This window comes from Bombus vosnesenskii, unplaced genomic scaffold, assembly GCF_011952255.1.
Source record: "Bombus vosnesenskii isolate JDL3184/JDL3185 unplaced genomic scaffold, Bvos_JDL3184-5_v1.1 scf7180000013285, whole genome shotgun sequence".
NCBI lineage: Eukaryota > Metazoa > Arthropoda > Insecta > Hymenoptera > Apidae > Bombus > Bombus vosnesenskii.
Window position 1 is genome coordinate 4,377,736 of NW_022882938.1, and position 22,452 is coordinate 4,400,187.

At 39.0% G+C, this 22,452-nt stretch overlaps 2 protein-coding genes across 3 annotated transcripts in view; one reads left to right on the forward strand and one right to left on the reverse strand.

Annotated features, from left to right (window-relative positions):
* LOC117232311 (bifunctional heparan sulfate N-deacetylase/N-sulfotransferase) overlaps positions 1–15,591 on the reverse strand; it is a 368,371-nt gene extending 352,780 nt beyond the window's left edge. For both annotated transcript variants that reach the window (XM_033491639.1, XM_033491638.1), the window contains exon 1: positions 15,359–15,591. The gene's annotated coding sequence lies outside the window, so the exon portion shown is untranslated. The remainder of the gene's footprint in view (positions 1–15,358) is intronic.
* A 2,158-nt stretch (positions 15,592–17,749) lies between these two features.
* LOC117232149 lies at positions 17,750–22,451 on the forward strand. The gene is made up of 5 exons (XM_033491340.1): positions 17,750–18,187; positions 18,785–19,128; positions 19,694–20,248; positions 20,895–21,231; positions 21,325–22,451. Exons 2-5 carry the CDS (start codon positions 18,922–18,924, stop codon positions 21,447–21,449), a joined length of 1,224 nt encoding a protein of 407 aa, XP_033347231.1. The 5' UTR covers positions 17,750–18,187; positions 18,785–18,921; the 3' UTR covers positions 21,450–22,451.
* The last annotated feature ends 1 nt before the right edge of the window (position 22,452 follows it).

The following is a 22,452-nucleotide window of genomic DNA, read 5'->3' on the forward strand; positions in this document are numbered from 1 at the left end:
CTAGACAATGGAATGATAGGGTGCACGTTCATACGTTTATAGCAAAAGGACATTACCAAAAAAGTTTACCTTATAGCTTTGGTTGGAGGCTACAGGGAACATAAATAGAAATCTGTTTATTAGTTCCTTTGTTCCTAGACGTTGCAACTCAAAAACATAATGTATACTCAAGGGTACAATAATATGCACTGCTCCTTATTTAGAATAATTCTGCGTAATAGCAGTCTCCAGGTCACGGATGTACATAAATAAAAATGTAGAGTTTTTCTTGAAGTAGTTACTTCAACAAAATAAATCAAGAAATCAGAAATGTTTGCCTGGAATCTTAAAATTACGGTAGAAAATCGAATAATAAAAGAATACGAGATTGATCGAAACAATAATCGTGAGATATAAAGAAAGAAAAATTTAACATCATTATATACAGATGATGAGATCTATCTTCAAATTAGATAATAGTTATTAACGACTCTATAAGTTCCTAGACATTTCCACGATTAATCTCACTTTCCGTGAGTGTCCTGATATTTATGAACGAGAGTGTATGTATGGTCACACGCGAGCGCGCGTTTTCAGCCGGCTCTCGAGCGGACGTTTTACTCCGCACCGTGGCCTGAAAGAAAAGCCCTAAATTGCAACGACTCCTCTCTCGTTATCGTCGATAGAATCGTGAACGTCGTTCGCAAGAAGTGACGATCGACTGCCTTGATTCCCACCCGGAGCTTGATGGAATTGCGAGAAAAAGCGCACGAAGGGAATTCCTCTTGAAAACAGCGTATTCCGTTCGACCTTGCTCGAGCAAAAGGGATCGGAATTCCATTTCGTCAGACACGAGTGGCAATCCACATATTTCTTCAAAGGCAAAGAGGAAAATGTATATGTACATATTCCTCGTGGGAGATTTCAACAACAGTTTCATGTTTCTTTCAGAATAGAGAAGTTTAATTTGACACACGTTGATCAATTTTAAACGAAAGCACACGTGGAATGACTCTGTACTTGTGAAAAAGTTGTGAAAACTAAAAGTACCTACGTGTTTCATAAAAGCAAAGAATCTAAGTAGAATTCTTAGAATTTAGCATTTTGAAATTCTACGAACGTTAGACAATTTTTTCATCTATCGGAATGAAAGAAATTATCGTTGGTATCTGTAGCATTCATTCAAAGTTAATTAGTATAGATACGAATGAAATGTGATTCTCCATGTCTACTATAATTCTAAAATCCAATTACGTCTGTAATTGTGATAGAATAAGAGACAAAAGAAATCTAGATAAAAGATACACGACAAGTTTCTTTTCTGTATCGTTCGCCATAACAGATATACAAAATTTCAATGAAATATCATCAACTAATAATCTTGACTATTTATTTGAATCCACTAATCCTACATCGCGTATCTTCCTGTCATCCTCCTTCTTTGCCCAGAAAAATAAAATCGTGATTTACGTGTCTCCAAACCTACTACGCAACATCTAAATCAACGTCATTCTGTTCACGAGAGCGTGGTCAAAAGTAACGGAAATTACGGTCGGCCGGTCCGCGTGAAAAGAAGTTACTTTTTCATCGTTAGGAACAGGAACGAGGAGGGGTGTGTCATATCTATCCCTCTTGGTGTACGAGCCGAGGGGTAGGCGAGACAGGGACTTGCTTTTTGCGAACACGACGATGGGCGTAACTCAGCGTCGTAAAGAAGTTGGTGGCGAAGTGACAAATTACTCGAGTTTATCCGCGGCCCTCTTTTTAAGGGGCAGCATTCCACCCCTGGAATCACGAGGGGCAGGCACGGGATTCCTTTCGTCCATCCATCATAAAGCTGCGGCAACAATGCTTACAACGTCCTTCCGCCATCGTCGTCGTCTTTGGTCGAAGATCGTTTTGTCCTCTCCGCCCCAAAAGTTTACGACGCGCGAACGATCCTCCTTACAAAAACAACCGGCAGATTGCGTCCTCTTTTCTCATCCTCCTCTTGCCCGAGAAGATTAAATTCGAGAGTAATCATCGAGATTTATAAACCTCGTCGAGTGTTCTTCTATTGGAAGAAATCGTCTTAGAAATTGGGAGTACAAGAGAGGGTGAAATAAGTAGGAAGCAATATCGGGCGTCTCGAGTGCGACAGAATCTTCTGATTTCCAGCTGCATACCGCTTGGCTTTGTAACGGACGAGTATAAATTACTCGCAGTAGCGGAGCAGAAAATTGCACATTGCGACAGTTCCGATCTACAAACGGTTTAAGTTTCTAAACGCTTGTTTTCAACAATCTACGTGGAACATGCAACGTCCAATCTACCGATTTTCCTAGACCACGTAGAATATCCTTGCCGACCTTTCAATTCCCTTAAAACCAACTTTCCTATTCGAACTTCAATCTAGCATTCGTTATTTCCGATATTACATTACCCGCTCTCCGATACTGTTTAGCGCACCGCATTCGCGTTAAAGTCGTTTCCATTTCGTAAACTTCGTTCCGAGAAACGTCGCGATGCCATAATCGAAGAATCCTCGGTGGCAATATCTTGCAGGGATAACGCGACACACGGGGTCAACTGGTTTAACCCAGTGGGTATATATCGAGTTCATCTTTCCCTGAACGTGTTCTCCCGCCTGCAGCATCGGTAATATCCTTGATCGATCGAATTCGGCCTCCGATAGCGATCTACGAGCCGAAAGTCTTCCGGAAAAAACCCGGTTGTTTGTCGGCTCTGGCGATCGATAGCCGCTATCGTTGTTCCCGGAGTCGGACGCGAGTTTAATGCCGCGCAGTTTAAGGGAAACCGAAGTTTTGTAAAGTTCCTGGGCGTCACGTGCAGTGGTTTACGGTGATCTACAGCTCAGGCAAAAGTTCGTACGATCGTGTGACACGATTGCTCTCGTGTGCACACGCGCCTGGAGGCGGCATTATCGGCCAGGCGAACGATAAAAGATTGCTCGTTCGTCTTGTGAGTCAGCGACGAGCACGATCGGCCTGTATTAAAATGTCGCGATTACGCTGCACGATCGATAACCAGAAACGTAGCGATACCAAACCATACGAAACTCCCAACGAAAATCCCCTTATCGGTCCATGAGGAATTCCAACACCTGGGTTTCACCGAAAGATCCAGCTTGATCATGGATTAAGAGCGACGGAGGATTTTATCCGACATCCTTTAAACGCAGAGCTCGATGTCACCCTAGAAATTATCTACTAATTCGTCTGGACTTAAAACCTTCCAATCTTCCTGAACAGTCCAGAGTCAATTTCTCCGGACGATCTTCGAGAACCGTCATCGAAGTTGACTCTGCTCCCTTCCCTTCCGCATCCCTTTTCGTTGGTATCATCTGTCTTTTAATTTCTCTGGAGGAAACGAGGGCGCTGACAATTCGTATTATCAACGTCTTTTATCCTTCTTTGGTAAGCGAGTAAGAGTTAGGAGCCCCTAACGAAGTCTAACAGCCACCTCGCGCGCTCTCGAGATTAATTACGAGGTATCGAAGTAATTGAGGGCGAAGTAACCGGACAAAGTCGCGTGGTGCGCGTGGAGGTGGCCCGAGCTCTATTGTCTGCGACCCTTGCGGCACCTACCCCCGGACCGGCCATTCATTTCTAACGAGTTGGCAACGTTATCGGTTAGAGCGGACAGCGCCACGGCGTGTCCACTGAGACGTTAACACCGATACCCGGCCAACCTAACTCTCTCCCAACACGTAGAATCGCAGCCATCCTATGCTCGCTTGTATATTCCACATCGACGCGTGGCGCGCACGAGAACAGATGTACACCCACGTTCATAAGTATTAGGACACCTGCTGGGTTCACATAAAACGCGATAGTAAGTAGAGATTATTAGTGGAACGACTAATCGGTCAGAATTATGTATTGATGCGAGATAACGATTCAGGGCAGGCGTATAATATTTATGGAAGTACACGAGAAAATAATGAAATTAAAAAAATAATGAATTAAAAATTATGGATTGAGGCTCGCGATCTTCTAATTTAAACTTCATTACGGGAACTTTTAATGAGTCAGATAGGAAATTCAGAAGAGTCTAATAAAAGTTTGAATCTCATTCCGGGGGTTATGAAATACATAGAACCAAGAAACAAAAAATACGGTGAGACATGTAATGATAGAAATGTCAAGATTTACCGCTAACGAAAAGCAAACATATCAGTAAGCAAAAAGCTCAACTGTATTATTTACAATTAATAAGATTATTACAATATGGGATATATACGTTCTTCATATCTGGAAGTTTCAAAAGGAAATAATAATCCCAATGTTTTTAACAAGTTTCAAGCATTTTTTCTATATTTGTCATGGTTTGACATGTATCCTAATACTTATGAATGAAGGTGTACGTTTTCACTGATCCTATCTTTGTCTCTGTCTATATAATACAGCAGATATAACGTCCAATGAGCAACCGCAGTCCGGCCAGTTCAGTCTGGCCACCGGTACACTCGAGCGATTTTCAAGCTGGTTACAATGGTACACCCCATTGCTGTCTGGTGCTGCATTGGTTAACCCGGAAAACCACCCACGGGGATGACGATGACGGCCGAACCACCTCCGTAGCGCGACTTGCCGCGTTTCGTCCCGACGTGTTCGATGTTTATGGCTGTTCGCCCCTTTTCTTGTCGGGCGTACGCTTCGACACCCCTCGTACCCCGCCTTCTGATGAATGGAAAACAACGGGCCATCAGGAATTCGTCGGTGCTACTTCGTTAGACCTCGAAACCCTATCGACCGCATAGAATGGCGAGTTGTTCCAGAGAACCAACCATCCCCCGTGAAATCGCCACGACAACGCAATTTTCACATGGTTTGGTGTGCAAAAGAAGAGGAGGAAAATTGACGATGTACAGTATGTGGCGAGTGCTTTCTGCTTGGAGAAAAGTATAGATATTGCTAGTGTCCTTTTTTTTATAATCTTGCACTGGCTTAATGTAGGAACTTTTTTAGTGATCTCTTTTGCTGGTGCAAAGATAGGTTAGTACCTTTTTTATCGCTGAACATTTTTAGCGATCTCGAATTGCCACTTTTATCGCTGGAATGCTTTTGGTAACCTCGCATTGTCTCATTCTATCGCCGGAATTTCTTTTACTGCTCTTAAATTGTTTCATTCTATTGTTGGAATTATTTGGTGATTGTATTGCGTCTTTTTATTGCCGAAAATTCTTTGCCGCTCTAGAATCGCTTTATTTTGTTGCAGTAATTTCCTTTATTATACTTTTATTCGCTCTTTCCGCTACTGAAATTTTTTCTTTGTCGATATTTTCTTCTTTTCCGATAGTCTGATTTATCGCTCTGACACTACTTCTTTTCAAATTCTCGTGTCATTCTTTTCCACATCCATATGGCACACTATTGTTATCGATTTCGTCGTCTCTGGAATTCTATAAAAAATATTGGGAACGACAATTTTTGCAATTAAAACTCCCAAGAAAATATCGTCAAAGAGAAGTTCGTGAAGTGGCAGAGATAATGTAGTCGGTTATCTTCCATCAACTGGAAGTAGGTTTCACGCGAAGGGAAGCACGCTTACAAGAGAATCGGAGGAACGAATTGCGACAAAGTTCAAGCACAGGCGATCAAAGATTTATTTTGAAGTTAGGAGCCTGGTAAAGCCTTAGGTAAATCGTATTCGATCGTAACTTCAATTGTTTCGCTCGGTTGGTTCCCGGAATCAGATCATTTCGAATTGGATTGAACGTCGTTCGATAATGCCCGTGGTACCAAAGTAATTTCTCTTATGACTTCTTGGATCTATGGAAGAGTAGCCAATGGAATATTCAACCAGATCTTGGCGATCCATAACACGGCGAATCAACGTTTGTCAGCCGCTTTGAAAATCCGAGATTTTCAATCCGTGGAACGCGTAGATCCCACCGAACGTGTGTTCGAAACGCGGGGAGAAGAAGTAGATATAAGGGCGGGGATTCTCGAAGAGAGCATTCTCATACCGCGGAAAATCCGCAATATGGTGCCGCTCGTAAAATAGACTTCCAACTTATCTACTTGCTCTAGCCGCCCTCTTCGATATTTTCGTGTAATAAAGGAACGGAACGGGAGAAACTTTCGAAACAGACGATAACGTCGTATGGGGATTTCTCTTGTTTATTCCGTCGTCGCCAACTGAAGGAAACGTCTTGACATAAAGCTACGTGGAACTGATCCGAACCAGAACACCAAGTGTATGTAAGCAATAACAATTTTCCACTTTCCAAGATTCTTTTTCGAAAACGTTGCGACGATATAAAGAATTTCGTATGAATTTTGAAGAAACCCCTAGCGTTCAATACAAATATAGTTAAGTATCCAAGAGCTTCGTCGTACTTTCATTAGTGATTCATTTATTCTAAACGTTGACTCGTATCACTGAATCGACTGCCTTATATATAAGACTGAAGTACACAAAAGTATTGATCGACTCTGACTTCACGCCATCAAAAAGTAACTAAAAGTCCATATAAAAATTCGCGATATTACAGTCAATTTTATGAATTGCTAAATTGTAATTTCATATCACCGGCAACAATCCTTGACTTAAATTCTCTTCATTTCGCAATCAGTTCCATCACACCACCATTAAACGAATACCACCGTCGAAATCTAAAATTTATTTATACCCATCATTCGCACACCTCGACGGCTGTTTCATTCAAAAACCTCGTCAGATCTTTAACCGGTTCTCGTTTTCGCATCCACCCATTTCGTTTTCTCACTTCCTCCTCCGCACCTCTTTTTCTCTCTCTCGTTTGAGAATTGCGCCCGGTGGCTGATTCTTCCTCCTCGTTGATCCTCCTCCCGGAGGTTGGCCTGGTGCCAGGGTACGGCAATATTGTAGCAGCAGGCAACCCGGAGAATCTCGTGACTCTGGCCTGCTGGCATTCTACCTACGTGAAGCTCCCATGCGCGCATGCACACCGTCGCGTAACGGTAACACGTAGAACACGTTGCACGTATCCATGGTGTCTTACTTACTAAGCACTGGCACGGCGACCACCAACCGACACCCCTGCCAGCTTGATTTATAACCATCGCCCTAATATACTGTTTTAAAGGCGACGTTGTCGGAGAGGAATCTCGATGGATGTCGGGAAGCATCGGCCGTGGAGGCACTTCCGTTCGCGAGGATGCCCTCACCAGGAAGTCGTTATCAGTCGACACTGTGTGCATTAATGCATGCGTATCATCAGCCAGGCAAGTCGGCCTCTTTTCAGCCGGCTACCTCAACGTTTCGATGCTATAAAGATGATGTATGCACGCGCTCGTGACCAACCGTGCATATTTAAATCGTACTTCGCTGCTGCTTGGAAACGAAGGTATCGGTGTTTGCATTAAGGTGAGTGAAAAATTCTGGTGATTCTATGATAAGAATATTCCGTAGTTAAGATTCGTTCAGATTTAATTAGGCTACAATAGAACTCAGTTTATAATTGGAATTCGCATAATAGAAATCCATTAATTTCCTTCGTGATTTTTCGTTCGATCGACAAGAGTTCATTTAATCAGACACTGATTAAACCTACGTTCCAATAACTGAAGTTCGAATAAATAAAACTCAAATGTAACGTATATTGTATAACAGAAACGTAACGATGCATTCAGTTCATTTAACCGGACATTAATTAAAATTTTGCTATCCCAACGAGCAAACCATTTTTCACGGATATACAGAGAATTTCCATGATCCACGTGATCGCTAAGTTACATCAACATCACACCAGTCATTCTCCAGATGTCGAGAATACCTGAATACTTTCGAGACATAGCTCGTACAACATTGTCTGTACCTGCGCGAGAAATTCCACGCTAATAGATCGCCGTTACGATGTTCGAAAGCGTTCCCTTTCCTATTTCCATGCGTCACCGAAAGAAGAAGGAGTCGAAGTTCGAGATAGGAAGGGGCCCGCCCCGTAGCGGATTTGTCGTTTATCGAGTTTCCGCGTTTCTTGTCTCGCAGCCGCGCGAAACTTTCGATTCAATTCGCCCGGACGGAATATCGATTTCCTATCGCGGCTCGAACTTCGAGACTTTAGAAAATACCGTCCCCCGTATGTACACAAGAAATCCCTTCGATTTAAGATTTCACGCAAACAAAGACCGCCCCCACGTTCTACCGCCGCCGACGCTTTCTATAAACCAACATCCATCGAATATATTTCTTGAGGAAAATTCAAAAACTTGCAAGCACCGGGGCCAGGCCAGTCAACGTGCCGCCTCTCGCAGCGAATAATATCGATTCCACTCTGTTAAGCATGAACATCGCGAACACAGTCAGGGTAGCTGTGAACTCCTTTATACGTTCACATGTCGCTGGGGAATATTAAAAACCATTTCGCGTTCAGAGCGAAACCTTTGCGAACTCCGCGCGTCGCTCTGGCGATCAGAATGCGCGCAAGCGACCAGTTTCATCGTGTTTTTTTCCCTTTATTGCTGCTGGCCGAGAAAGAATCGCAATCCGATCGAATCTCTGGATTGAAACCCGAATCCGAATCTTTCAGCCGGTCCATCGGCCATTTTAATCGATCGATCTGTCCGGCTCGGAATGGAGAACACTGTTTTGCGTTTCGACAACGTTCAGTATAGTGTGTCGTGAAAAAAAGGAGAAGAGACGCTGCTCTGGTCCGATGCAATATGCCCTGATAACGTTTGTAAATGACGCGAGCCTCTGCGAAATATTCTATGACAACGAATCTCATAAATATCTTCTCATAAATATGTATTAGCAAAATTAAAATAGAGAAAACGCGGCCGGCAATGATATTATACAATGACAATGTGATTCAAGATCGAAGGAACTGGACGTGATATATGGCGCAAATTATTTTCCTTCAGCCATCTCGTCTTCCATAACTTTCTCCCACTTTCACTCAGAATTCTAAGCAAGAAAAATTGTCCAACAACTTCGAGTATTCTCGTTTAATTATTGCCAGTAATTAAAAGATCGAAAAAACTAACATCAGTGGTACATCTATTTAATGAAATCGTTATCTTCCGATATTCTTTCCCAATTTTTATCGAGAATTTTGTGCAAGGAAAGTTCGAACGCTATTGTTAAATATTCTCATTCAACTATCTATCCTAACCAAAGAGTATTGAAATTCCAAAGACTATTGAATGTTAAAATCATATCTCGTTTCTTGCATCTAAATGGCCATCAACACTCGTCAAAATTCGACGTCTGAATACAACGGAAAATCATCTCATCAAACATTTCCGGCAAAGGAAAACAGGGCGCGAGCTAGGCGCACAAGATAGAACAATAGGTAGCAGGTCTTCGTTGTTACAGCAAACAGTATCGCATCGGCAAGAGAAAAGGGCAACCGTGATGAATTGCGGGGGATAATGGGATTAAGGCAGATGGCGTCCATTAAGCAATGTGGTTTTAGTCTAATATGATTTCCATGTTCATACGCGGCCGACCGTTTTGGCATCGGCACAGATTGCCACGTACTGGCCGCTACTTGTCCACGATAATATGATTTATCTCATCGAGTGTCTCGTGCCCAGGGAGAGACCCGGGCCCGAACGATAAATATCGACAACCTCTCGATTGAATAAATCATCGACAATAGAGCAGGAAACGGGATACTCGTGGCCATTGCACAGGCTTTTTTAAATGGAACTTTCGAAACAGAAAGACCAATAGCGTCATAGTTCAGCCACGAATTCGTTTCTCCGAACGTTAGGAACTGTATTCATCGGTTGAACATTTTGGACAAGGGAACCTAATAAAGTAATGATCGCTGATGTAAAACTGTGTCTTTTTGTATTTACAGGATATCTCACTGTAAAAAGATTCAAAAATATTGAAAGATTTCGTATGCATTGATTGATCCCTTAATTGCGAGTATCTTGTGCGCATCGTGTCTTTATGTATATTAACGCGATTTGGATATTTGTCTAATTCGTCTTTTGACATGTTAATCTAAAACTGAGATATTGAAATCGTTTTAGGTGTTGCCTCGTTTACAGTAAGAAATGAAAAGTTTATCGCTGTTCAGCTAATCGTGAACATTTCTGACGCGAAATTTGGTGATATGTAGAATATGGTTGACGTCAAGGAGAGTTAGTCCTGTATTTGAAAATAGAATAGCAGAATTCAAGTATTTTTTTGCGGGAACCGCACACATTAATTAGAATATCCTTGTTTTCATAATTTTAGTGGATTTCGTTTTCATTAGTTTCTTAATCATCGATCGACTATGAAAGAATGTTAAGAAATTAGAATCTTTCAAGGATCTAAGTAATTTATATTAAGCATTATTCAGAAGAGTGCTAAGCACCCCTTATGAGTAATTTGAATGACAATTGATAATGGTCAAGACAATAACGACGACTCATTTGAAGATAGCAATCGCGTGGGACCGAAATCAGCAGGAAATGCGACGTACTTAGAAGCGTATTATGCTGCCTTCAGGCAATCCAGGTCACTTCCGCCGAAATCTCGTTACCCATTTCCAACTGAGAAATTTAATCAGACCGGTCGGCAGAACCAGAGGATACCGTCGATTCAATCAACGTTCTCTTTGAAAAGAATAATCCTTGCTAATCAATTTTGTTTCGGACTTTCGACGACCCCAAATTTCAAAGCGACCCGTGTATTCTGCAGATCGAAACCAATTAGTCCACGTACCTTTGTATTCTGTTTTATAATCGTCTAAATTACCTTAAAGAACGTCAAACAATTTTTCCATATAAAACGTAGAAGAAACGTAAAAATACATAAGAATAGCAATTTTGGCGATTACATACAAATTATAACAAATATCCTCTTCCTAAAACAAGAATTATAAAACAAGAACAAGAATTATAAAAAAGAAGATACCTAAATTTCTGAATGTTAGTCGTTCGTGAATTATATTTTTGCTTTAATATTGAAACTGGTTCGTGTCCCTATCTTTCCACGCTCCCAGAGACACTACAATAAAAATTCCTGCAGCTACCGCTGGTAGGAACAGAAAGAACACAAAACGAAAAAATACGAAACGAAAATTCGTCCGTTCAGAAATTTCCAAATAACAGTTAGCCAGACGCTAAAAAGGCAAAGGGGTGAAGAGGGTGAAGCGATACAACGGTCCTGGTGACGAAACGAATTTCAATTGGCTTTTGGTGGAATCGAAACGGCCGGTCACAGTTGCGGCACCGTGAGTAATGGCGGTTTGATTTAAACTTTCTCGATAAATGAAATTTCTGTCTGCGCACTCGCGGCGACGATTGATGAGCCGCTGCCGCGCGTTTCGGCCCGCCTTCATTACTGCCGATTGTTTATTTGCGATAATTGTCATCTATCAACGTTACCGAACGCCAATCGTATCTGGCAGCCAACTCTAAAAATCCAATAAAAATTCGAAACTATTGAGAAAAAGCGATTTGTCCCGAAACTGTTCTGTTTGTGCAACTTTGTTGGACTTTTGCAATTAAATGGAAAAGTATTCGTTCGAAACTCCATCATCTTTTAGTTTCTTTTTTCAGCATTGATTTAATTAAAAAATATAAAGTATTCAAACACTTGTAGATATTTCTTATGAATATACTATGTGTGTTGTATGAAACATTTTTAAATTTCATTAGCGCTATAATAAGACACGATTATCGTGATTATATTATTATAAATGGGAACAATTTTGAGAAAATATGTAGAAAATTTACCCATATAATTATGATAATGGTTTAATTGCAGTAATAATGAAATTTCAAAATGTTTTATGCAACACGCACAATATATACATAAAAGATTTTTATGCTAAGTAACCGAACACTTTCGTGACCCAATGTATATACGCTTCAAGAAAGATGTTTTTTCTAAAAACAGGAGACTAGAAGTTACTCGGCATTCTACTTACGTCTGAATTACCGTACGCCCTTATTTCAACTTCCATGTTGGCAAAGCACACAAACCTGCTGGATCCCAACCAAGCGACGTATTTATTCATTCATATATTCATTAGTGATATTCAGTTTGTTCTTTCTATTTCAATCGAGAACTACGACCGAACTTAAACTTAAACGCCGATAAAAATACAAGTTCTAATCAAAACTACCCTTAAAAGTCCTCAGAGAAAATCTTTGAGAAGAATACGAAAATTGTTTTATTAATTATTTATACCAAATCAGCCTCGAATTTCAGCCACCTGCAGAGGTGAAGCTAGAAGAAGGAAGAGGCGTAGAAAAACAATTGAAAGAAGCTGCAGTCAGAATAGCAGACAGTTTGCAATTCATTTTGTCTGAACTATGCACGAGACGGTTGAAAACTGAGGAAGAAGAGATGCATCGGTGAACGGAAAGTCGGTCGACACAAAAGAGAATAGGTAATGATGCACTTAAAGGGATGTGCGAGCTATTCAAAGAGAAACTAAATATGCCGGGACACGCTGGTAATAAATACAGAGAATGACAAACTAGTAGAAGGATCGGTAGTTTTAACGAAGCTTGTATTATACCTATGCCAACACCAAAATATATAATAATATAATTTGCCAGTTGCCAAACAGAAAAATTTCTAAATCTTTATAAAAAAAAAAAAACACGGAATATCAAAAGATGTAATAGTATCCCAATTGATATTTGATTCACGCTCGCAAACTTCTTGATTCTGAAAAATAGTATTACCAATAAATCTGTTGGCTTCATATCTTTATTGTCAGTTTCTTCTCATAATCTTACTCCTGGTACAGGTCACCAACTCACGGCTGTTTTATTCAGTCAAGCTTACATCGATAAAGTTCAAGCCAACATTGCTTATATAGAACTATTTCATGACACAAAATTATCCCGAGTAATCTAACATGCTCTTCTAGGTTGCAGTAAACGAACAGTATGTAGAAAAATGAACAATGTCCATCGTGAAAATAGTCATCGTCATACGCTTGTAAAACTGGAAGGATCGTCGTGTATCCGTTTTGGTGAATGGCAAAAGTTGTAGAATGTTTCATGGGAATATCAACCAATCTCTAGCTTAATTAAAGCGAATAGGCATTTCACGGACCAGTGAATCGGAATAACCAGGGCGTTTTTTAATTTCCAGCCGCGAATTACATTTACGAACGCGTTTCGAAGTTCCGGCCGCGGAAGTTCCCCGTCGAAATTCGTTAACTTGCCGGGAGAGCTGGCAACCGACGGAGTGCTAATAACGTTACGCCCGCGTAGCTGAATAATACGTCTCGTGTAACGAAATCATTTTTCACCGGACGGTTAATGTACTTGAAGGGCCGAACCATGGCTCAAAGGAATGGTTGAACAAGCTTTCACGATACGTGATATAACGACGCGCGATAAATGCAGGTAATGACGCGCTGCTAGTTTCGGCAGCCGCATATATTTTCGTATAATTTTGGTCAAGTATCCTAGAATATTTCGAACGAGTTAGTTACTACTAACAGCAGTAATGTAGCAGTGGTTTCCACCGAATGAAACTCGTTCCACGGAATATTCAATTGCCGATGCAAATATTGCGAGTTACGATTATTGTTCGTCGAGATTTCAGCCGAACCAGTTTGTTCGGGTAAGCTACGATGAAAATTAAACGACACTCTACCAGCGTACATAATTTTTAGAAACAGATGTAGTCTCTAAAGAGAGATTATGTTATCTCTAGAAAGAGATCACTATACTAATTTAAATAACGTTGAAAAAGAATAATTTTGTTTAAGGAATCAATGTTAATACATGTAATTAGAAACAATATTGTTCAGCAGCTGCCCTTTTCATGTTAAGGAATAATTGAGAACTTCTCAACTTCGCTTGAAAATTAAAAGAATATTTCATTTTAAGTATATTAATAAAGTAGTTTCAAATTAGTAAAATTGAAAATACATAACTTGGTTAACCTAACCAAAGCTTAAGTAACAGCTCCATAAATAACGATCAATGGCATCTTGTCGATCATATCACCGTGTAGTTACTATATCCAGATAAATAAATTATATTTCAGGACTATCCATCGTGGAATGAAAAGAACGGTTGCATAAAATTGCCTGGTAGTTGCGGATCTCTGCTTCAGGTTCGATTCGCACATCTTCCACCACCGAGGCTAAAACTTTTAAATTGCGCGACACAAAAGAGTCCGTTATAACGGGGACGCGAAGAGAGAAAAGGTAAGACGAGGGGATGAAATTCATCGTCGAGACAAACGGTGGTTCGCGAAGCTGGAAAATGGGGCGTTAAGTTCATTAAATTACAAAGGGTGAAACGGAGAGAACGCGCGAACAACTAGAGCAATGTGGTTGTGATTAAAGTTCTTCAGGCTATTAGAAGAAGAAATAAATAGACGAACGAATAAATAAGCCGAGGTTGGCTTGAAGAGTGAGAAACGAAGTGATGGAAGAAGATGGAGGTGCATGCACGCGGAAACGAGAAACGTGAATTATATAAAGGAATGAAAAGTTTTTCTCCTTCAACGTCCTCTCTTTCATCCTGCAGATAAAATAAAAGAAAAACGGATAGACGTTGTAACGCAGTTTTAAATTATTATTATGCGCCACAATTTCAGTCTTGTCCCGGTCTTCGTTTCTTCTTCTTATCGTTGAATAATTCCTGATGTAATCTGTTCTTATGTAAATAATATTAATATACTGATAAATTGATATGTTTGGCAGATATATCTGTTCGTTATATTAAATTATTTATAATAATTGGAATTGAATTGTTATATTTATATAGGAGGCAAACAGTGATAGTTGAAGATTCGATATGAAAATAAAGAAATACGCATTAACTTCAGACAAGATAGATTTGAATTATTAATTATGTACCAGCATGACAACTTCTAAGAACTGCGTTTCAATTCAAATATATAGTCATGTGCTGCCACCTGACGACAGGATGAGCAATTCCTACTAATATAATGGTTCCTACAAGACGCCTTGGTTAGGATTAGTTTTCTTACAAAATAATTACTCTAATAAAATTATTGTACAGATATAAGAAAACCCAAAAAGAATTCTGATTATTTCATACTACATAAATCGATCTATCTTTGTTACTGTCACGTCGCAATGAATGGTCTTGGAAAGATATATTCTCCAACAATATCAACAGACATATGTCAAAATCAACAGCCAAGTTTGGAATTACAAAGTGACACTCGTTGCCACGATAGTATTATATATCAAACTATATTGCCAATGCTTCAAAGTCAAAAATCACTCGATTGTTTTATCGAATTGGTCGCAAATAGTCTTTATATTTGAACTCTAATTGCACCACTCTCATCAAAGGATATGTTTATGGGCGCCATACATACATGTTATGTTCCATATTCACATATTATATGTATCATATTATGTGAAATATTCGTCTTATGTGTATAACATTTATATTTATATGTAAATAGAAACAATATCAAATGGTAATGCGTCACTTACCTCTCAGATGTGACAAACCGGTGGACCTCGCGAATGAAAAAACCTAAAGTTCTCACTTTGACACAACACACGAACACTTTTTTCCCGCACTCATTCTATACGAGAATTGTTCTATGACCGAAAATGTGACGCGAAATGCAATAACGCGGGACACGTAAACATCGTTTCGAACCGGTAAAGTCGAAAACGTTGAGAACGTTTTTGATGCCACGAAGTCGCGTGCGCCATGGCGGTGAAGAACAGCTGTTCACAGGAGGGAGGGTCGTTATTGGGGTTGGTAGGGGCAAGTAAGGGTTTGGAGGATAAGTTGAGCCATCTAGCGACGGATGTAGGAAGCGTTCGACTTAAAGTCGAACCGGAAATCCTTTGAAGACAATGTTGAAACCTAGAATATATTTCATTGATCGCTAAAATTATATATTTCAACATTGTACCGAATTTTTGGTTTTAAATTTCAAATAGATACGCAGGAAATTTATTTTATTCAAAAGGATTAAATTAATAATTACTTTAAGATTAATTTAACAGGATTGGAAAAATGAAATTAAAAAGTTTAGATTGTAGGATATGATGCTTTAATAATTCACTGGTTACTTTGTTGTAGTTTTTCAAGCAGTATCGTTTCGTTTTAAGAACAAATGCTCTTCCCCAATAATTCTAAGCATGACAGCAAAAGATGCTGAGCAACGAAGGTCAATATGTCTATTAAACGTATCCTTGCGTGTCATCACGTGTGATCAATGTAGTTTATTATTCGTAGAGTAACATTCTAAGTGCATAGTGATAGACACACTGGCACGTATCAAAACCTCTAAAGATGTAAATCATTTTTTTTAAAGACGATTATAATTGACAAGTAATAATTTAAATAGTTACACACAAATTGTCAATGGAATACAAACGAATAATGTCACAATTTTAATGAAAAGCAAATCTCGTGTAATAGAAATAAAAAGTTTAGAAAATATACATAAACAGTTATCTGGATTCACAAAGCTATCACAAGGGATGAAACTAAAAGAAATATACAGTTTCAAAAATTCAATAATAACTAAGTAAATTAAATGAAAAAAGATAAACAAATAAATAAATAAATATACATATATATTGCATTTTATACGTCTATTCATGATGCTGCGATCATCTTTGCGATTAGTTTTTTATGCGACACAATACACTGTGCTACATTATGGAATGCATATGGAATTCTGTTGTTTGTCTCTGATATTGTTACACATTACAATTAGATCTACTACGCGTCAATTTGATATCCCTTTCTTTTATTACTCGCAATCTTTCTCGTTACTTCCTTTAATAATAAAAGTAGCATTTAAAGCTTTCTAATTATTAATTACTCGAAATCTACCGGTTAATCATTAATTAAAAGATAAAAAAACTGATTAAACAGTGACATAACTAAAGTCATAATATAAATATTTTTAATACATATCTACATCTCTCATGGATTTTCCTAATCTAATTTGATTATGTAATTTATTATCATAATACACTTGAAATTATCTTGTATACTACGAGACGAAGGGCTACGTTTGTCGTTTCTACGGCACTGTATTTATACACTCTCATTCACTACGTCGTATTTACTCACGCATACACCTCATGTACGTGTAACCATACTGTTACAAACATTCACACGCACATCAATGCGCGACCTTGTGTGCGCAACAGGCGTCAGAAACCCAGTAAAGTCTATAAAGATTATACGATGAAGTGTACGAGTAGTGACTCTACTTTAGTACGACTGGCCAGTTTTTGCGACAGGAGCGTGAAAATAACTTCACATGCCCTATCCTAACGAATGAAATACATTGGTGCTTAAAAATGAAACACTTATGACGAATATTTGCAGCCAATTAACAAATCTACTTTTCATCTGCCATCTCAACTTGTATTACACGTTACATATCACATGTAATAAATATTATACGAATATTTGTAGAAACATATACTGAATTACAGATCGTGAAACGTTGAACGTAATAATATTCATTAAAGAATAATCTCGATGTAGATTACATCATTCCTGTCGATCACACTGATGTGCCTTATTATAAATAATAACACGCATTAATAGATAACAATGTAAATGCCAGAATATACTTTTCATATCAATCTCATCAACTAGTAGCTCCTTCGTGTTTAATTTCAATATTTATAACGCATAATATCTATTTCATTTATAATATCTATGATATTTGTAACTTGTTGTTCATATCTATAACAAACAAAATTTTCCACAATTTCCGTCAAAATTGCTAAAATCCTTCTAACGAATCAAAATTCTACATGGTAATACAGATGCCCGAAAAATAGTACCTTCAAAATAGTCCGTCCCTGGTTTGCAGTCGGTTTGCCCCCTTATAAAGGGAACCCACGCGAGAGCGCCGGTCGCATACCATGGTAGCGCGTCGTTCGAAGCTCTAGGTAACGATTCAACGTGTAATTGCTTTTAATTCCTAGCACGCGTGTGTCTACGTATTAGACAAAAACTCTAGTGATTCTCAGTGACGTACATAGTCTTATCTCAAATCAGCCACACGATGCGTAACAGAGCTGAAGAGATCGAGCCGCGTGGCGATGTAGTGCATGGCCAGTGAAAGACGCAACCTTTATCCTGCTACGTGTTTATATTCGCCTTTGTGGTCATGGAAACGGTGATCTGACGTTTCGTCCTGGATAATCGTCGTAAACGCGCTTAGTGAACGTTCCTTGGCAACGTGCTTCATCAAGAAACCGGCCAGTTTCTTTGAGCTTCGACGGCCAGTTCCAAGCCACGCTTCACAGCCGGTCGAAATCATCGTGACTATGGTACGTACGCTGTTTCTAAGCGGACTTTTCTCCCGAAGAACAGGTGACAACGCCCGGTGACCGGGACAATTTTCCTCGGTTGGAGAAAGTTCGATCGCTAGATGCAGTTCTTCGAATAAATTCCTTTCGTGATCTTATTATAACTTGAAATTCTATATTTATGAGGATGGAGCACATTCGATGGAACAGCTGATAGATATAATCACCTGTTTTTATGATCGAATTTGCTCGAAGTTTAAGATTGTCAAGGAGACAGTAACTTCGTAGTCTTATTCGAACGATCAGCGAGTCACTTTGAAATTTACCGTTACTCATCGACGTTGATCGCAGCTCAACTGTTTCCGCTGGGGTCTTATCGCTCGTCTAGAACCGCGAAGAGCGTTGCACCAAAGCGCGGTAAACACCGGCGTTTGATTATTGTCAATGGCTTTCGTGGCAAGTCGGCTTCAAGCGGAAAAAACACGACTGTTTATCGATTAAAGCATATGATAGATAACGAAAGCAAGCAATTTAGTAGAGGTTTTGGAGTATCCAGATATTGCCTTCCATGTTATTATTTTTGTAATTTTGACGATATTTTGCTTTCTCTGTTTGCAGTAACGACCTGTTAAGGGATATTAAATTATTGATGACCTCATGAATTGTCATTGCTCCAACCATGAGTTATTATTAATCGCTCGAGATCGATAAGAAGGCACATATTTATCGAGAACATCCAGCAGTGAACGTCCATAATGGCTTTGGCAAAGATCAAGAGTTTTATAGACACGGGGCTGAAGACCGTGTCCACGCCGTTAGATCGCACGGTGAATCTGGAACCGGAAGTGGGCATTAGGATCGTTCATTCGATCAACGAGAAAGCGCTGCATGTGACGGTACTGGGAGCTCGTCACTTGCCACAGAATTTTGGCTTCACACGCGTCAACAGCTACGTAGTCAAGGTATATAACGATGGACTAGATATCTAGGTGGGCAGACTGTGATCTTTGGCATCATTATCTATAGTTACGTAACTCGATGAAATAATCGCACGAAACTTGCGCGCCTACATCAAAACCGTCATTGACTCACGAATCTTAGAAGACAATAACGTCGTGTGGGAATCGTACAACGTCCCCTTATCTCCGTACGATACGTTTGAAATAAAATAAATTATAATGGTCGGGAGAGACTCTGGCTCGATGCACTTGCCGTCGTCTTGTTTCCTTTGTATGCTGAAAGGAGAATGATGTTGATCGTAACTTGAAAGGAATTTTCATGTTGCTAGGCTGTGTAATTATGTAAAATTCGTGAGTAATAACTACGGGAACGGCGTAGAATGACAATTCCACGTGACCCATTCGTGACTTCATTACCCTGATAAGTTTCGAATATTTCACACAAATTCAACGAAAATGTTCTTGATCGAAGTAACTGCAGTTATAGCTAACATTCACTCCACTATGAACTGTTTATATCTAAAGCAAGAACTCAGACAGGAAGGAAAGTAAGTCGCTTCTATTCCAGGTGAAGCTAATACCGGGAAAGGAGAAGTTCGAGACAACGTCGAAGAACGAGTCGTGGCCGCAATGGAACGAGGAATTCACGTTTCCTCTACGCAAAGAGACGAAACAGAAATTTGGTAAAACAAAAGTGGTAGAAGAAGAAATCAGTGGATCCAGATTCATCGTGGCGACTTTGTACGCGGTTCTCGAGGACAAACCATTGATAGCGACTGAGAAGAAGGAAGAGAAGACTTCGTCTTCCACTAAAGAATCTCCAAAAAAGGGGAATAAGAAAAAGGATGGTCAGGGTGCCTCTTCGGAGAATCAGGAGCCAACGAAGAATAAATTACTCAGTCAGTTGTTTAATAAGGGATCGGATAAATCTGCGGACACTACAACAACGGAAAGGAAACTATTTGATAAGAGACGTACTGTAGGCGCCACGACGATTTCCCTGGACCCGAAAAATTTCACCACAAAGCCACACAAAGCAAAACACCCAAGTGATGTGTCTACTGGAGATATGTGGAAGCCATTGCGACCAATTGCTAGTGGCATTTCTGGAGCTGAAGACAGGGTATATTTTCAAATACATATATTATACAGGGTGGTTGGTAACTGGTGGTACAAGCGGAAAGGGGGTGATTCTATACGAAAAAAGAGGTCGAAAATATAGAATAAAAATTTTTCGTTTGAGGCTTTGTTTTCGAGAAAATCGACTTTGAATTTTCGCTCGGTACGCGTGCGGTACGTTATAACGGATCTCACTGTAGATCGTTGTCTCGATGGAAAAATTAAAAAAAAAAATTTTTATTCTATATTTTCGACTTCTTTTCCGTTTGTACCACCAGTTACCAACCACCCTGTATTACTATACCACGTTATACTATTTATATTATACCATGTTTTCTTTTTTCTTTTTCATTAATTCTTTCAAGACTGAATTCTCCTGCTGTGAAAAAATTATTTTTCATCAGTCACTAATAAAAAAATATATTTTCCTCAGATCATTTAATACAAGACACAATGTATTGAAATTTGGAGCTAGTTTTACTGAAAACATACATTTATCGATATTTATCTCTTAGTTAATTAATAACATATAAGAGTACAATGTTGTATATACATAATATCGGGCGTAAAAGAGTTAAATAGATATTGTGCCTAAATTTTGGAGTAAGGACATGTTTATACTAAATAGTTTTTCATTATCTTTGTTATAGAAGGAAAATAAGAAAGGCCAAGTAGAGTTGTCACTGTGCCAAGAAAAAACGGACAAGAACGAAGAGGGTAGCGAAAAACTGACACTGTCTCTGCATCGTCTGAGATGTTCGTTACAGACAATGCACGAGCATGAAGCCTTGAAAGGACAGATGTATATCAAGATGTCTGTTGTAGACAACGGTAGAGTGACTCATTTCTGGAAAAGCGATCGTTTCGCACCTTGCGTGTCTATGAAATTCGCGCCAGACTCGGCAAGAGTGATCGCGGATAATCCGTATCAGGGAGCACTGAAGGATGTTAGCTTTGTTGTTAAATTCGTCTCGAAAAATAAATTAGGTAAGCCACATTGCTCTAGCGAAATTTCATCGTGAGAAAGTTTTATCAATTGTTTGGTCACTTCTTAGTTATGAACATTTGATGTTATTTCAGGAAAGAAAACGACTGTTGGTCATTTTGTAATAGGACCAGATGTTGGTGGAACCTATGGTGAACAGTGGAAACAGGCTCTAGCGAAATCGGGACAACAGATAACGAAATGGCAGGCATTCGAGTGAGAACGTGAATAGATCAATAAACTTCGACGTCTATACAGTTTTCCTTCGAGTATAAACCTACTTTCGATTCGCGCGAATGTTATGAATATTTAAGCGCACGGTCGATAGTGTCGTTCCAAAGAATACTTATGTTAGGCAAACATCTGTGAATATGAAAGGCATTCGTATTGTAAATTATTTCTTTCGTGAAATTTACTTTTATTCCGCTTTCCTTATTTTTTTTTGATTCTTTGTAAGACAACTTGCACAAAAGTATTTTATCGATTTGATTGTACATATCGATTGTTTTATACAACCGTCCTCGATTCCAAGACAGATTTGTGAAAGTTTCTGCCGAGGATCGGAATAATAGAACCGTCCAATAAATAAGTGGTTACCACCGTTGAATAGAAACGAATACGAAATTCATCGAATCCTAATTGTGAAAGGGAGAAATGAAGATATACATTAAATTTTGTGCCAGAGGAAATTGTAAGCAGATAATTAGCAGCTGCTCAGTAAGATGTATAATATGGACATAACGATGCGTTTTTACTCTATTTAAATCTAGCGGATCCACTTTTTATTTTGTATTAGCACTTTTCTGAGGTACTTTTAAGATGAATCAGAAAATCAATGGAAAAATATTTTTTCTTTTTTTTTTTTTTGACATATGTAGGATATTTTACATTATGACGATTTTCAATTTGTTTAGTAGAAATGGTAGTGATAAATATTTCGCTCATTGTTTCAAATGTAATTTTATTCGAAAGTAGGCATTAACGTATTATATCTTAAATAATTGTATTTTGTTTAAAGAATTATTTATATCGCTGCAATTAATTGCATATGTATTTTATTACGGAAATTAATTGTATTTCGAGGAATATCGTTAAGGTCTAAACAGTCACACCAAAAGATTTATATGTACAATATCATTAACGCACGCATCTGTATGACAGAGATATATTTTATATGTAATACACCTGTTGTTATACATAAAGGATGATTTTTATTTTTTTAC

What these genes read in the sequence shown, in the direction of transcription:
- LOC117232149 (XM_033491340.1), top strand. Translation starts at nt 18,922, where the DNA reads ATGGCTTTGGCAAAGATCAAGAGTTTTATAGACACGGGGCTGAAGACC. An exon ending in TCAACAGCTACGTAGTCAAG is followed by an intron (nt 19,129 to 19,693) that starts GTATATAACGAT and finishes CTTCTATTCCAG; the next exon opens with GTGAAGCTAATACCGGGAAA. An exon ending in CGTCTCGAAAAATAAATTAG is followed by an intron (nt 21,232 to 21,324) that starts GTAAGCCACATT and finishes ATGTTATTTCAG; the next exon opens with GAAAGAAAACGACTGTTGGT.